Source organism: Micropterus dolomieu, linkage group LG14, assembly GCF_021292245.1.
Source record: "Micropterus dolomieu isolate WLL.071019.BEF.003 ecotype Adirondacks linkage group LG14, ASM2129224v1, whole genome shotgun sequence".
Taxonomy (NCBI): Eukaryota; Metazoa; Chordata; class Actinopteri; order Centrarchiformes; family Centrarchidae; genus Micropterus; species Micropterus dolomieu.
The window spans coordinates 27251122-27263513 of record NC_060163.1 but is presented as its reverse complement, the minus strand read 5'-3'; the positions used below and the strand labels follow the sequence as shown (position 1 = coordinate 27263513).

Below are 12392 nucleotides of genomic sequence, written 5' to 3'. Positions count from 1 at the left end.
TTACACTGGCTCCCAGTATGTTTTAGAATTGATCACTTTTAAAGCTCTTCATGGCCTCTCGCCTTGTTATATTTCTGACCTTTTAGTCCCATACGCACCAGCACGTACCTTGAGATCCTCGGGCAGAGGTCTGTTGTCTGTTCCAGAGTCTCGACTGAAAACTAAAAGGGACAGAGCGTTTGCTGTCAGGGCCCCGAGGCTCTGGAACAGCCTGCCCGAGGAAATCAGGTCGGCTGAGTCAGTGAACTCTTTTAAGTCCCTTCTTAAAACATTCTTTTATAGGAGAGCCTTTCCCGATCTTATTTGACTTTATTTTATCCCTTTTATTTTATTGTATTTTACTAATTTTATATTAATTTTTCATGCTCTTATCTTGTTTTTTTGTATTATTCTTTACACTTGTTAAAGCACTTTGTAACTTGTTTTTGAAAAGTGCTCTACAAATAAGGATTATTATTATTATATTATTATAAAATCCAAGCTTTGGCGAACTCGACTTATGAATTCTCACCTTTGACTAATGAGCTGATCTCTGTTTGGACGGAGAGTCCAACATGGAGGCAGTGTTGCTAATGTCTGGTTCATTTGTCCGCCATACCCCACTCCGTACCGTATGCCATACCCTACCCCCTACTCTATGCATTACCCCACCCCGTACTCTACATCATACCTTACCCCATACCGTACGCCGTACCCTCCTCCGTACCCCCCTCAATACCCTATACCATACCCTACTCCGTACCCTACCCCGTACCGTACGCCGTATCCTAACCCTTACTCTACACCACACCCTACGCAGTAGCCTGATGTGCACCACCCCAGAAGTGTAACTACATGTTGCAGCGACGCACACCACAGGAACTGTGCTGAACAGGTGGAACATAGAAAGTCTAATAAATCTTTTTGTCTATAAAAATGTCTGCGGGTACATTGAGCTCCTGAACGCCTAGTTTTATTTTACAGGCACAGAACTAACGATTATTTTCAACACCAACTTATCTGCCAGTTATTTTCTCAATGAATCCTTTGTTGTTATAAAATATTACATAAAAACATACTTTTATTGTCAATCAACAGAGCAACTCATTGTTTCAGCTTTAAACTAAATATATTGATCTAATCTGCATAATGAGAACTTTTGTGTTTGATCACTGACGTACTTATTAGTACTTGTGTGCTGTTACTGAGGTCAAGTTCTGAGTGTAGGACTTTGTGTTCAAAGTTTCTGCTGTGACGGCAGTGAAAGATCTTTAAGACGTTGTTGATCATCAGCTGTTTCACAACCTGTGTGTGTGTAATAGTGTGTATCAGTGTGTGTATCTCTGTATTAGTGTGTGTGTGGTGTTGACAGACTCTCTGTCAGTAAAACCTGCCCTCTCTCTCTCTGACTTTAACTATTCATAGCCCGGCTGACTGTTACCGGAGCTGCAACGTGTTGACTGCTTCACATCAGACGTTACAGAGGAATGTCCTGCTGCAGGTTTTTATGTGATGATCGTGTTGCTGAGAATCTGGATCTGTTTCAACCTGCCGGACCTGTTTACAAACTCACTCACACTTCGGGGCTTATCTGCAGCTGTACTGACACACAGCAGTGAACTATCGTGCTGACATTATGTTTACCATCTTAGTTTGTAGACTGCATTAGATTGTTCAGGTGTACCTAATAAAGTGGCCGCTGTGTGTGCGTTACCTGGTCACAGCTCGCGTGCAGACCGTCATCATGAAGCAGCAGCCGACGATCACCCAGCCCCATCCTCCGTCCGGAGGTGACACCACGCCGCTCTGCCGCTTCCCATCAACCATTGCTACTGCAGCTGCTGACTGGACCAGACTCCCTGTGCTAGTCTCTGGTCCTGGTCCTGATCACAGATAATAAACCAGTTAAAGAGTCTGTCTTGCTGCCTGGAGCCGCCCTCGTCTGCTGCTTCTGCTTTGATTCTCCAGACGCAAAATGTGAAGGCTAGTCAGAAGCTGGTCCAGCTGGTTGGCTTAAAGTTTGGAGGTGGATCTGATGTACAGCTGTGTCTCTGCAGGTTTACTCCTCCAGGCAAGGGATCCAGGTGGAGTCTCCTTCACTGACAGCAGACCGGCCGGCTGGGTGGAGCTGAGCAGCCCAGTTTAGGATGAATCAATTAAATCAGTCCAACAGCACCGAGTGAAGAAAACAGAATAGAGAGTGCAGAGTTGAGCAAAGTAAAGGTGACTAGAGTAAACATCTTCTCTTGCTGGCTCTGAGTCCGCCCGGCAGACTCTGGCTGAGTCTGTCTCACTGTGTCTCTGAAACTTGAGTTAAAAAGCTTCTTCAGTCAATAAGTGACCAGCTGACCCTCAATCATTAACCAACTGCTCTGCGTGAACTCTGGAGGTGCTGAGGCATTAAACAAGCGCACCCAGATCCACAGGAGCGCTTAATCTCAAACCCCTTTATCCTCTAAATTCTGTGTGTGTCGCCTGCTCAGCCTAGAACCAAGCGCTCCCTCCTTCACAGCTTCAACAACCCGAGCAGACCTGACAGGGAGCGCTTCATTCACTGCGACCGGCACCTCCCCCGCCCCGGGGGCAGCGCAGGGTGGGGCGGGTTCTTTTGTGGAGAGGCCGGCATCTGGTGTCAGGTGTCAGAGAAGAAGCATGCCCAGACAGACTGGTCTAACGGGACGGTATTTATGTCCCACAGCTCCCAGTGTGTTTATTTAGGTCCTGAGAGGTGTTTACTCCCAGTAAGATATTGAGGTCAGATACATTACAGACCAGGACCAGGACCAAAACTGGGACCACAACCCTGGTTCAGATTATCATACAGACAAAATATAGAAACAACAATAAAGTGAACTCACCTGAGTTATTAAGGGGACCTTTGAATTATTGATTACTGACTTGCTAATAAAACCTTGTATCTCTTTAGTTTAAGAGTTTCTGAATAATTTAAATATTTCACAGTGAAAATTTATTTTACTTTAAAAATCAATTAATGACTCTTAATTACGATCGTTAAATGGTCCGATTATCGGTCCGTGACTCTTCATCACGTTTCAGCTTTGATCCAAACTAGTTTCAGTTTCTCTCTCGATTAGAAAGTGCTTTAATTGGCCTGGATGTTAGAACAGAAACAGTTCACTGAAAACCCAAAAGAACCATTCAGCCATCTGTCTCTCACCTACTGAGCTCCATGTTCAGTCTTCATCCTCTGGGAGCCTCCTCATCCTCCTCCCCATCCTCCTCCCCTCCTACCCTCATCCTCCTCCGTCCTCCTCCTACCCTCATTCTCCCCCCATCCTCTCCCTCCTCCTCCCCTTCTTCCTCCCCTCCTCCCCTCATCCTCCTACCCTCATTCTCCCCCCATCCTCTCCCTCCTCCTCCCCCTCCTCCTCCTTCCTCCCATCCTCCCCCCCTCCGCCTCTGTCTCCTAGTGCTGCTCTGGTTGGGAACTGTTGGGCTTCTGTAAATAACATCACAGTTTACAGTCTAGACCTGCTCTTTTATGAAAAGCGCTGTGAGATAACGTCTCGGGTTACGTATGTAACCCTTGTTCCCCGAGAAGGGGAACGAGACACCGCGTCGGTGACGACACTATGGGAACGCCTCTGGGCGTGGCAGGGCTGAACTATGAATGAAACTACTCCAATCCTATTGGTGTTACTAGAACGGTAGTGTGTGACAGCGTAACCAGAGGGGGTATATAAGCACGCCGGCACATAGGACACATTAGCCCTTTCTATGAAGCAAGGCACTCCAGGTGGGGTGAGGTGTGGCGGACCGACGCAGTGTCTCGTTCCCCTTCTCGGGGAACAAGGGTTACATAAATAACCCGAGACGTTCCCCTTCGAGGGAACTCGAACTGCGTCGGTGACGACACTATGGGAACGAGATCACCACTTAGGCCACGCCGAAACCCCGCCTACCCCCAGCGTGCAGAACCTGATGGCACGACTAGGAGGAGAGCGCACGGGTGCAGAAGGAAGGTCCACACTGTAAAACCGGATAAAAGTGTGAGGGGTGGCCCAGCCAGCCACGTCACACAAATCCTGGAGCGACACCCCTGCAAGGAGGGCCAAGAAGCCGCCATGCCTCGAGTAGAGTGCGCCCTTACGGCCATAGGTGAAGGCAAACTGCACACCTGATAGGCCAGGGAAATAGTCTGAACGATCCAGTTGCTGATGGTGTGTTTAGAAGCGGGGAGCCCAGCCTTGGGGGACCCGAAACACACAAGCAACTGGTCTGCTTTCCTCCACCGGGAAGACCTCAGAGTGTAAATACTCAGCCCTGTCAGAGCAGATGAAGTCTCCCGTCCTCCGCCGTCACATGAGGTGGGGGATGAAACGCCTGCAGCACCGTGGACCCTGCCAGTCTGGCCGGAACTTTAGGGATATAACCTGGACAAGGGTGCAGGATGGCCCTGACCCTCCCCGGGGCAAACTCCAGGCAACGGGGAGAAACCGAAAGTGCCTGGAGATCCCCCACCCTCCTCAGAGAGGTGATAGTGAGGAGAAAGGTCATCTTAAGGGTCAGGTGCTTGGCCTCAGCCGACTCCAGGGGTTCGAAGGGGGCCTCAGCCAGCGCTTCGAGAACCACTGCCAGGTCCCAGGTGGGAACCCTGGAACGAGTCACGGGTCTCATCCTCCGGGCTCCACGGAGGAAGCTCACGACCAGTGGAAGCCTCCCCAAGGGCCCATCACTCAGAGGGGCGTGGAATGCTGCAATGGCAGCCACATACACTTTGAGCGTGGACGCGGAGAGGCCGGCAGAGAAACGGTGCTGGAGGAACTCCAGTATCACAATTACCGAGCTGGTAACTGGGTCCACCGCCCGTTCTCTGCACCAGGTGGTGAACACATTCCACTTTAGGCCGTACATCCTTCTCGTGGACGGGGCTCTGGAGATGAGCAGCGTCTCGACTGCTCCTGTCGTCAGGCCCGCCTCTAGGAACTGCGCACCCTCAGGGGCCAGACCCATAGCTGCCACAGGGCGGGGTGCGGGTGAAAGATCCGGCCCTCCGCCTGGGACAGCAGGTCTCTCCTCAGAGGGACCTCGAGGAGCGATATTAAATCCGAGAACCACACTCGTGCCGGCCAAAACGGGGCCTCGGCCACGTCTGTACCATGGCATCCAGCCCTAGCGGGGCTGGGGGTGATAGGGAGAACCACAGGGGACAGTGTGCCGTCTCTCGGTACGCAAACAAGTCCACGTCTATGGGGCCGAACTCTTCGCATAATAACTCCACCACCTCGGGGTGGAGTCTCCATTCCCCGGGCCTCAACCCCTGTCTCGACAGCAGGTCTGCTCCTTGATTCTGGGTCCCAGGGATGTACAACGCTCTGAGGGACAGCAGTCTCTGCTGGGACCACAGGAGGATCTGATGTGCCAGTTTGCATAACAGGCGCAAGCGCAGACCCCCCTGGTGAAAGAAATAGGCCACCACAGCCGTATTGTCGGTTCTGACAAGGATGTGGCGACCGCGGAGGGCGGGCAGAAAACTCCTCAGAGCTGTGAAAACCGCCAACATTTCCAGGCAATTTATGTACCAAGAGAAATGATGCTCCTCCCAGGAGCCTCTCGCGAAGCAGCCGTCCATGACCGTGCCCCATCCTGTGAATGAGGCGTCTGTTGAAATAATTGTTCGGCGACAGATCGCTCCCAACACAGGACCTTGGGACAGGAACCAAGATTTCCTCCATACAGACAGGGAACGAAGGCACCCGCTTGTAACCTGTATCAGACGGAGCGGATTTCCCCTCGGGGAGAATACCTTGGATTTTAGTCACCACTGCAGGGCTCTCATGCATAGTAGTCCGGAAGGTATTATACTGGACGCTGCTGCCAGAAGACCCAACACCCTCTGAAAGTGTTTTACAGTGATGCCGCGGCCTAACTGCACTCTGGTTACTGAGGACAAAATGGACTCGATGCGTGCGGGAGACAGGTGGGCCCACATCGTCGCTGAGTCCCACACCACCCCTAGGAACGTGGTCCGTTGGGCGGGTGTCAGCACGCTCTTCTTCGCTTTGAGCCACAGCCCCAAACGCTGAAGGTGGGCGAGGACGACATCTCGATGCCGAACCGCTAACTCTCGAGACTGGGCCAGGACGAGCCAGTCGTCGATTTAGTTCAGTATGCGGATGCCCTGGAGCCTCAACGGAGCCAGAGCTGCATCTATGCATTTGGTGAACGTGCGGGGAGATAGTGCTAGGCCGAACGGAAGAACCCGATACTGGTAAGCCGTGCCCCCGAAGGCGAACCTCAGGAACTTCCTGTGAGAGGGACGGATGGAGATGTGGAAATAAGCGTCTTGCAGATCTATCGTGACAAACCAATCCTCGGATTGGATGTGACTGATGATGGCTGGGATGGTAAGCATTCTGAACCTGAATCTCCTCAGAGATTGGTTCAGGGACCGCAGATCCTAAATCGGACGCAATCCTCCGTCTTTCTTGGGAACCAGAAAGTATTGGCTGTAGAAGCCGGCTTCTCTGACCGGCAGCGAAATTAGTTCTATGGCCCCTTTCTTCAGCAGAGAGCGGACTTGCTCTGTTCTGCGTGTACTGTAGTCCCGACCATCCCGCAGAATCTGGGGGGGCGAACCCGGAACTGCAGCCTGTAGCCATCTACTACTGTGCGCAGGACCCACGGGGAAATGTTCACGAGGCTTCGCCAAGCTTCCGGGGCTTCCCTTGGGGCTGGAGGCCGGTGTCCCGCGGGAATCCCCGGTGGCGCCCTGAAGCGGAGGACCGCCAGGGAAGGCTCGCCGGTGAAGCACGGTTTGTGAGCCCAGTCGTGTTCGGGTGGTGGTGAGTCCCCCTACTCGAGGTCTCAGGACCTCTTCCCCCGGGCCCGCCGAGACTGAATGACGGTCCTCAGATCCGTCTTCTCAGGGGGCTGTGTGCGAGAGCGCCGTCTTGCGTCCCAGGTTGGTTGAGGGGGAGCCCGTAAAGAGGGATGAGGTGAGGTTGGGAGAGAGGTAGCTAGCCAGTGCCTCCTCCACTCGTGGCATCGCTCCATAGCCGTGCTGTCTGATTTCTGTCACGTTGCCGTAGTCCAGCTGGAGGGACGTAGACAGCCGCGCAGAGAAGGGTTTATTCCACGATCTACACAACTCGTTGTGTAGGGCCGACGCGGGGGTGGCACTCGGTGTTGCAGAAACCGCTCATCTAGTTTACTGCCTACCGATGACTGCTGCACCACCTGTGGCCAATCAATGTGCAGCTTGGCCACGGCCCACGTCACCACTTCTAACAACTCCTCGTATCCCGGCGAGGGCTGATGACGTTCCGTTTCCTCTATGCTAAGCACATCTAGCTCCTCAGAGCCAGATTGTGTCAGCCTCTCCGGACTCACCCCTCGAGTGGGAGAAACCGAGAAACGGGAGGAGGATTTCGCGGACGAGGACCGGAAAAAGGCCTCAGCCGTTCCGCCACCCTCGGCGATCTCGCGTTGTGATCCCCAGGATCGGAGCCGCCGCAACGCCTCAGCGACCGCGGGGCCTGTGCCACGAGGGGAGCGCATCCGACCATACTCTAGGAAGAGAGCTGCTTGAGACCTCAGCACCCTCAGGGGCAGGGCCTCGCAATGGTCGCAGGCAGCCCCCTCGAGAGCCGCCTGAGCATGCGACATCCCCAGGCATGAGACGCACATCCCATGGGTATCACCCTCCGTGATGAAACGCTCACATGGAAAGACACACTGTCGGAATCGCTTCGACATGATCTGCTTCGTCTCAACTTCAAGTAGGATAATCGAGCTTCCAAACATAGCCATAGTGCGTGCTGAATAGAAAGAAGCTAATGTGTCCTATGTGCCGGCGTGCTTATATACCCCCTCCGGTTACGCCGTCACACACTACCGTTCTAGTAACACCAATAGGATTGGAGTAGTTTCATTCATAGTTAAGCCCTGCCACGCCCAGAGGCGTTCCCATAGTGTCGTCACCGACGCAGTTCGAGTTCCCTCGAAGGGGAACTGTTGTTGTGATTTGACGCTATATAAATAAATTGATTTTATTAACTCAGACCACCAGTTCATATTATTTTATATATATGTGTGTGTGTCTGCAGGCGGAAACTTCAGTGACTCAAATATTTAAAAGTAAAATTTTAAAAGAAAAACACAAAAGTATTACATTTGTATGTAAGTAGGTGAAAAAAAACAGCTGTCTATAAATAAATGTATATAAAAAGCAACAACGAACAACAACATGCGGTCTGTAAACAAACTGTTTCTCTATGTCATTATGGAGACTATTGATCACATTTACCCCCTCATCCTGACCTCAGACCTGATGCTGACCTGACCTGTGACACCTCAGAGGAAACAGCGTTCCTCTTTGGTTCCTAGAAAGGAGGAGTCCCCACAGCGTGGTGGCCTGTCAGGTTGTGTAATCCAACGGCACACACACACTCAAGGACGTGTGTTTCCACCTGTTTATTGAAATGTGTTATCTGTGTGAAGCAGCAGCTGTTTTTTCATCTTTGCAACATAAATAAGGGAGACATCCATGCCAGGTCGCCAAAATACAGACATTATGCCACGCCCCTCAGCGTCACGTAGCCTTTAGCGTCTGTAGAAACTCACCAGGCTGCCAGAAAGCCTTTAGGAAGTCAGGTGACCTAATATACAGAGCAAGTCCGCTATGGGAGGTGGTTGGGCTGCATGGGTGGGTCAAACAAACACAGGACTCGAATCACCAACACTAGAACACACTGTAAATATTTCATCTGTGGCTACATTCAAGACACAGTTAAAAACATATCTATTTAACATGTATTTCGTTTAAATGTGACTATATGTATCCTATATGATTGTAATTTGTGTGTTAGTGTGTAAATGTACCATGTAAAGTGACCTTGAGCTCTGGAAAGGCGCTATATAAATAAAACTTCTTCTTCTTCTTCTTCTTTTTCTTCAGTGTCACGTGAATTGCGTGACTTAAACGTCACTTACGTAATGCAGCGTATTTATTTGAATCCCTCTAACCCAGCACTCACACTCAAACCGGCTGCTTGTGCTTAGATTTGCGCGGTTGCACTTTACAGGTTTACCTGCTGAAGCAGGCACTGAGTGTAAATAAAACCAACAAATAAAAAGTTGTTTCTTTGGTGCTTGAATCAAGACGAAGCCCCAGAATGTGGTTGCATTTCTCAGGTGTGGGTGCCAACCACGTTGTGTAATCCAACAGCACACACTGAAGGACGTGTGTTTCCACATGTTGGGCCAATTGTTTTATCGGTGTGAAACAGCAGGTGTTCTTAATCTTTGGATTATAAAAAAGTGAGAGACATTAGAGCGTTCAGACACTCAGACATCTGGATTTCCATCAGCTCACTTCAGCAGAAATCTGACAATGAAGGTAAGTTTTTAACTTTGACTGTCTAAATGTTTATCCGTAGTTTTAGTGCATTAGCACATTCAGTAGGATTATTTAAAATATTGTGTGCTGACACGTTTCTTACAATTAACATGTTTCTTTCTGTGTGTAGTAGCAGTTAACACTAGTCAGAGCCTCACTAGGCTGGATTTACCCACACCTACCCTACATATGTTTTAATTAAATGTGAGATGAACATCTTAGTCACCTCCTGTCCTTCTCCTCCTTTTGTAAAAACTACACTTTAATCGTTGATGGTCCCAAATGTTTCAGCGTGCATCATGCTTTATAAAGAATTCTTGTTGCATCTCAGAGTGATACAACTCAGGTTAAATACCACCATTGTGTACGATCAAAACCTGGTCTGAATCAGCAGCAACCACAGTGGGGGAATGTTCAAATTCTGCATCTTGTTTTTAATCAAACTAAATAACCAGTCCCAGCTGGTATCAGTCGTCTTCCTCCTCCTGGCTCCTCTGTTGACCAGCTGCCAGCAGCTCGTCCTCCCACTGGACTGCAGTGACATCTTTTACCAAAGTACCAACCGACCCAGTGGAGTGTACACCATCTATCCCATCGGGTCCACTTCTGCCGTCCAGGTACGCATCATCCTCTCTGGGCCGCAGGTCGACATTTAGATGAAGTGTTCAACATGTGAAGACAGCAAGATGCTACAGATACAAGCAGCAGCAGCAGCAGTAGTAGTACTAGCAGTAGTACAGCCTGTATCACATATGGATATATTTAATATTCCCAGGTGGATAAACTGACTATACTACTAACTGACTGTTTGTGTGTAGGTGTACTGTGACATGGACTCACTAGGAGGACGGTGGACGGTGAGTATTTTAACTCATGTACCAAATCTGGCTCAGCAGTTCTCAAATCCAGGACCTGTTCAGACTGATCAGAGGCCTCCCATGAACTCTACCAAGCTAGCTCTGCTAACTATCTGATCTCTTACCACTGTCATCCTTCAGTTAATGTTCTTGCTACAGACAATCTGATTACATGATTTAAACAAGACAACAGTAGCACTGCACCAGTTTTGAATAGTAAACATGTAACGGGTACATACAGTATTTACGTCATTCCCTAACCTTGAACTGTCACATGATGTCTTCGATTTATTGAACACCGGACACAGAGAGTGGCGGATGAGACTGACTTTGCTCAACCATAGTCGGGTGACGTCACGTCTCTAGAAACACACAAACATGTTACCATTTAATAATCACCCAAATGTACCTGTTCAAGCTTCGCTATAATGTTCTTTGACTTGTGCATCGGTGTGTCTGTTGTTCCTGACCCTGATAGACGAATCCAGCAGCTGATTTAAGTGATGTACTTCCTGAATGAAGGCTTACTACTGGTTCAAACCTTGTTGCCTGGAAACATGAGCTGTCAGGTATCTGGTGTGTTTAGCTAGTTCTCCCTCCATCCCGTCCCCCCCAGGTGTTCCAGAGGAGGATGGACGGCACCGTGAACTTCTACAGGGGCTGGGATCAGTACAAGAAGGTCTTTGGAAGCGCTGCTGGAGAGTACTGGCTCGGTGAGAAACCAAACCTAACTAACGCTAATGTGACCTTGTGAAACTCACTGTTTCTTCATCTATATGTGTTTGTGTTCAGGTCTTGAGACTCTCTTCCACCTGACTCTGAGGAAGAAGTACGAGCTACTGGTCGACATGGAGGACTTCTATGGAAACAAAGCGTACACTCGTTACTCCTCGTTCTCCATCGACTCAGAGTCTGATGGATACAGACTGCATGTATCTGGATTAACTGATGGAGGGGCAGGTGAGGAGGCAGCAGGAGGTTCTCAGTCATCCAGGTCATCCAACGAGTTCTAATCCCAGGGCGTCAAATACCAACGCTTTGAGAAAGCCCGACAAAGTGTCAAAGTGTAATTTTAAGACACAGTGTCCGTGTGAGATGCCTTTAGGTCTAGGAACTAATCGTGGTATTGGTTAAGTTTAGGAGAAGAATCATGTTTCGGTTAAGTTTAGGAAAAGATAATGTTTTCGGTAAAGTTTAGGAAAAGATCATGTTTCGGTTAAGTTTAGGAAAAGATAATAGTTTTGGTTAAATTTAGGAAAAGATAATGATTTCGGTAAAGTTTAGGAAAAAATTGTGGTTTCGGTTAAGTTAAGGAAAAGATCGTCGTTTCGGTTAAATTCAGGAAAAGATTGTTAAGTTTTGGAAAATATTGTGGTTTTGGTTAAGTTTAGGAAAAGATAATGTTTTCAGTTAGGTTTAGGAAAAGATTGCGGTTTCGGTTAACTTAAGAAAAAGGTTGTGGTTTCGGTTAAATTTAGGAAAAGATCGTTAAGTTTTGGATAATATTGTGGTTTTGGTTAAGTTTAGAAAAAGATAGTGGTTTCGGTTAAGTTTAGGAAAAAATTGTGGTTTCGGTTAAATTTAGGAAAAGATCGTTAAGTTTTGGATAATATTGTGGTTTTGGTTAAGTTTAGGAAAAGATAATGTTTTCGGTAAAGTTTAGGAAAAAATTGTGGTTTCGGTTAAGTTAAGGAAAAGATCGTCGTTTCGGTTAAATTCAGGAAAAGATTGTTAAGTTTTGGAAAATATTGTGGTTTTAGTTAAGTTTAGGAAAAGATAATGTCTTCAGTTAGGTTTAGGAAAAGATTGCGGTTTCGGTTAACTTAAGAAAAAGGTCGTGGTTTCGGTTAAATTTAGGAAAAGATCGTTAAGTTTTGGATAATATTGTGGTTTTGGTTAAGTTTAGGAAAAGATAATGTTTTCGGTTAAGTTTAGGAAAAGATGGTGGTTTTCATTAAGTTAAGTAAAAGATTGTGGTTTCGGTTAAGTTTAGGAAAAGATTGTGGTTTTGGTTAGGTCTAGGAAAAGATTGTGGTGTCGGTTAAGTTTAGGAAAAGATTGTGGTTTTGGTTAGGTCTAGGAAAAGATTGTGGTGTCGGTTAAGTTTAGGAAAAGATTGTGGTTTTGGTTAGGTCTAGGAAAAGATTGTGGTGTCGGTTAAGTTTAGGAAAAGATTGTGGTTTTGGTTAGGTCTA

At 48.3% G+C, this 12392-nt stretch overlaps 2 protein-coding genes across 2 annotated transcripts in view; one reads left to right on the top strand and one right to left on the bottom strand.

Annotated features, from left to right (window-relative positions):
* Positions 1-1806, bottom strand: part of slc16a12b (solute carrier family 16 member 12b) — a 10483-nt gene extending 8677 nt beyond the window's left edge. Inside the window, exon 1 of the mRNA XM_046069520.1 lies at positions 1694-1806. Within this exon, the coding sequence (XP_045925476.1) occupies positions 1694-1806 (113 nt within the window). The remainder of the gene's footprint in view (positions 1-1693) is intronic.
* Positions 1807-9307: 7501 nt separating this feature from the next.
* Positions 9308-12392, top strand: part of LOC123982823 (microfibril-associated glycoprotein 4-like) — a 5322-nt gene continuing 2237 nt past the window's right edge. The window contains exons 1-5 of the mRNA XM_046068694.1: positions 9308-9340; positions 9796-9957; positions 10159-10197; positions 10814-10910; positions 10990-11157. Of these exons, the coding sequence (XP_045924650.1) occupies positions 9335-9340; positions 9796-9957; positions 10159-10197; positions 10814-10910; positions 10990-11157 (472 nt within the window). The 5' untranslated portion in view covers positions 9308-9334. The remainder of the gene's footprint in view (positions 9341-9795; positions 9958-10158; positions 10198-10813; positions 10911-10989; positions 11158-12392) is intronic.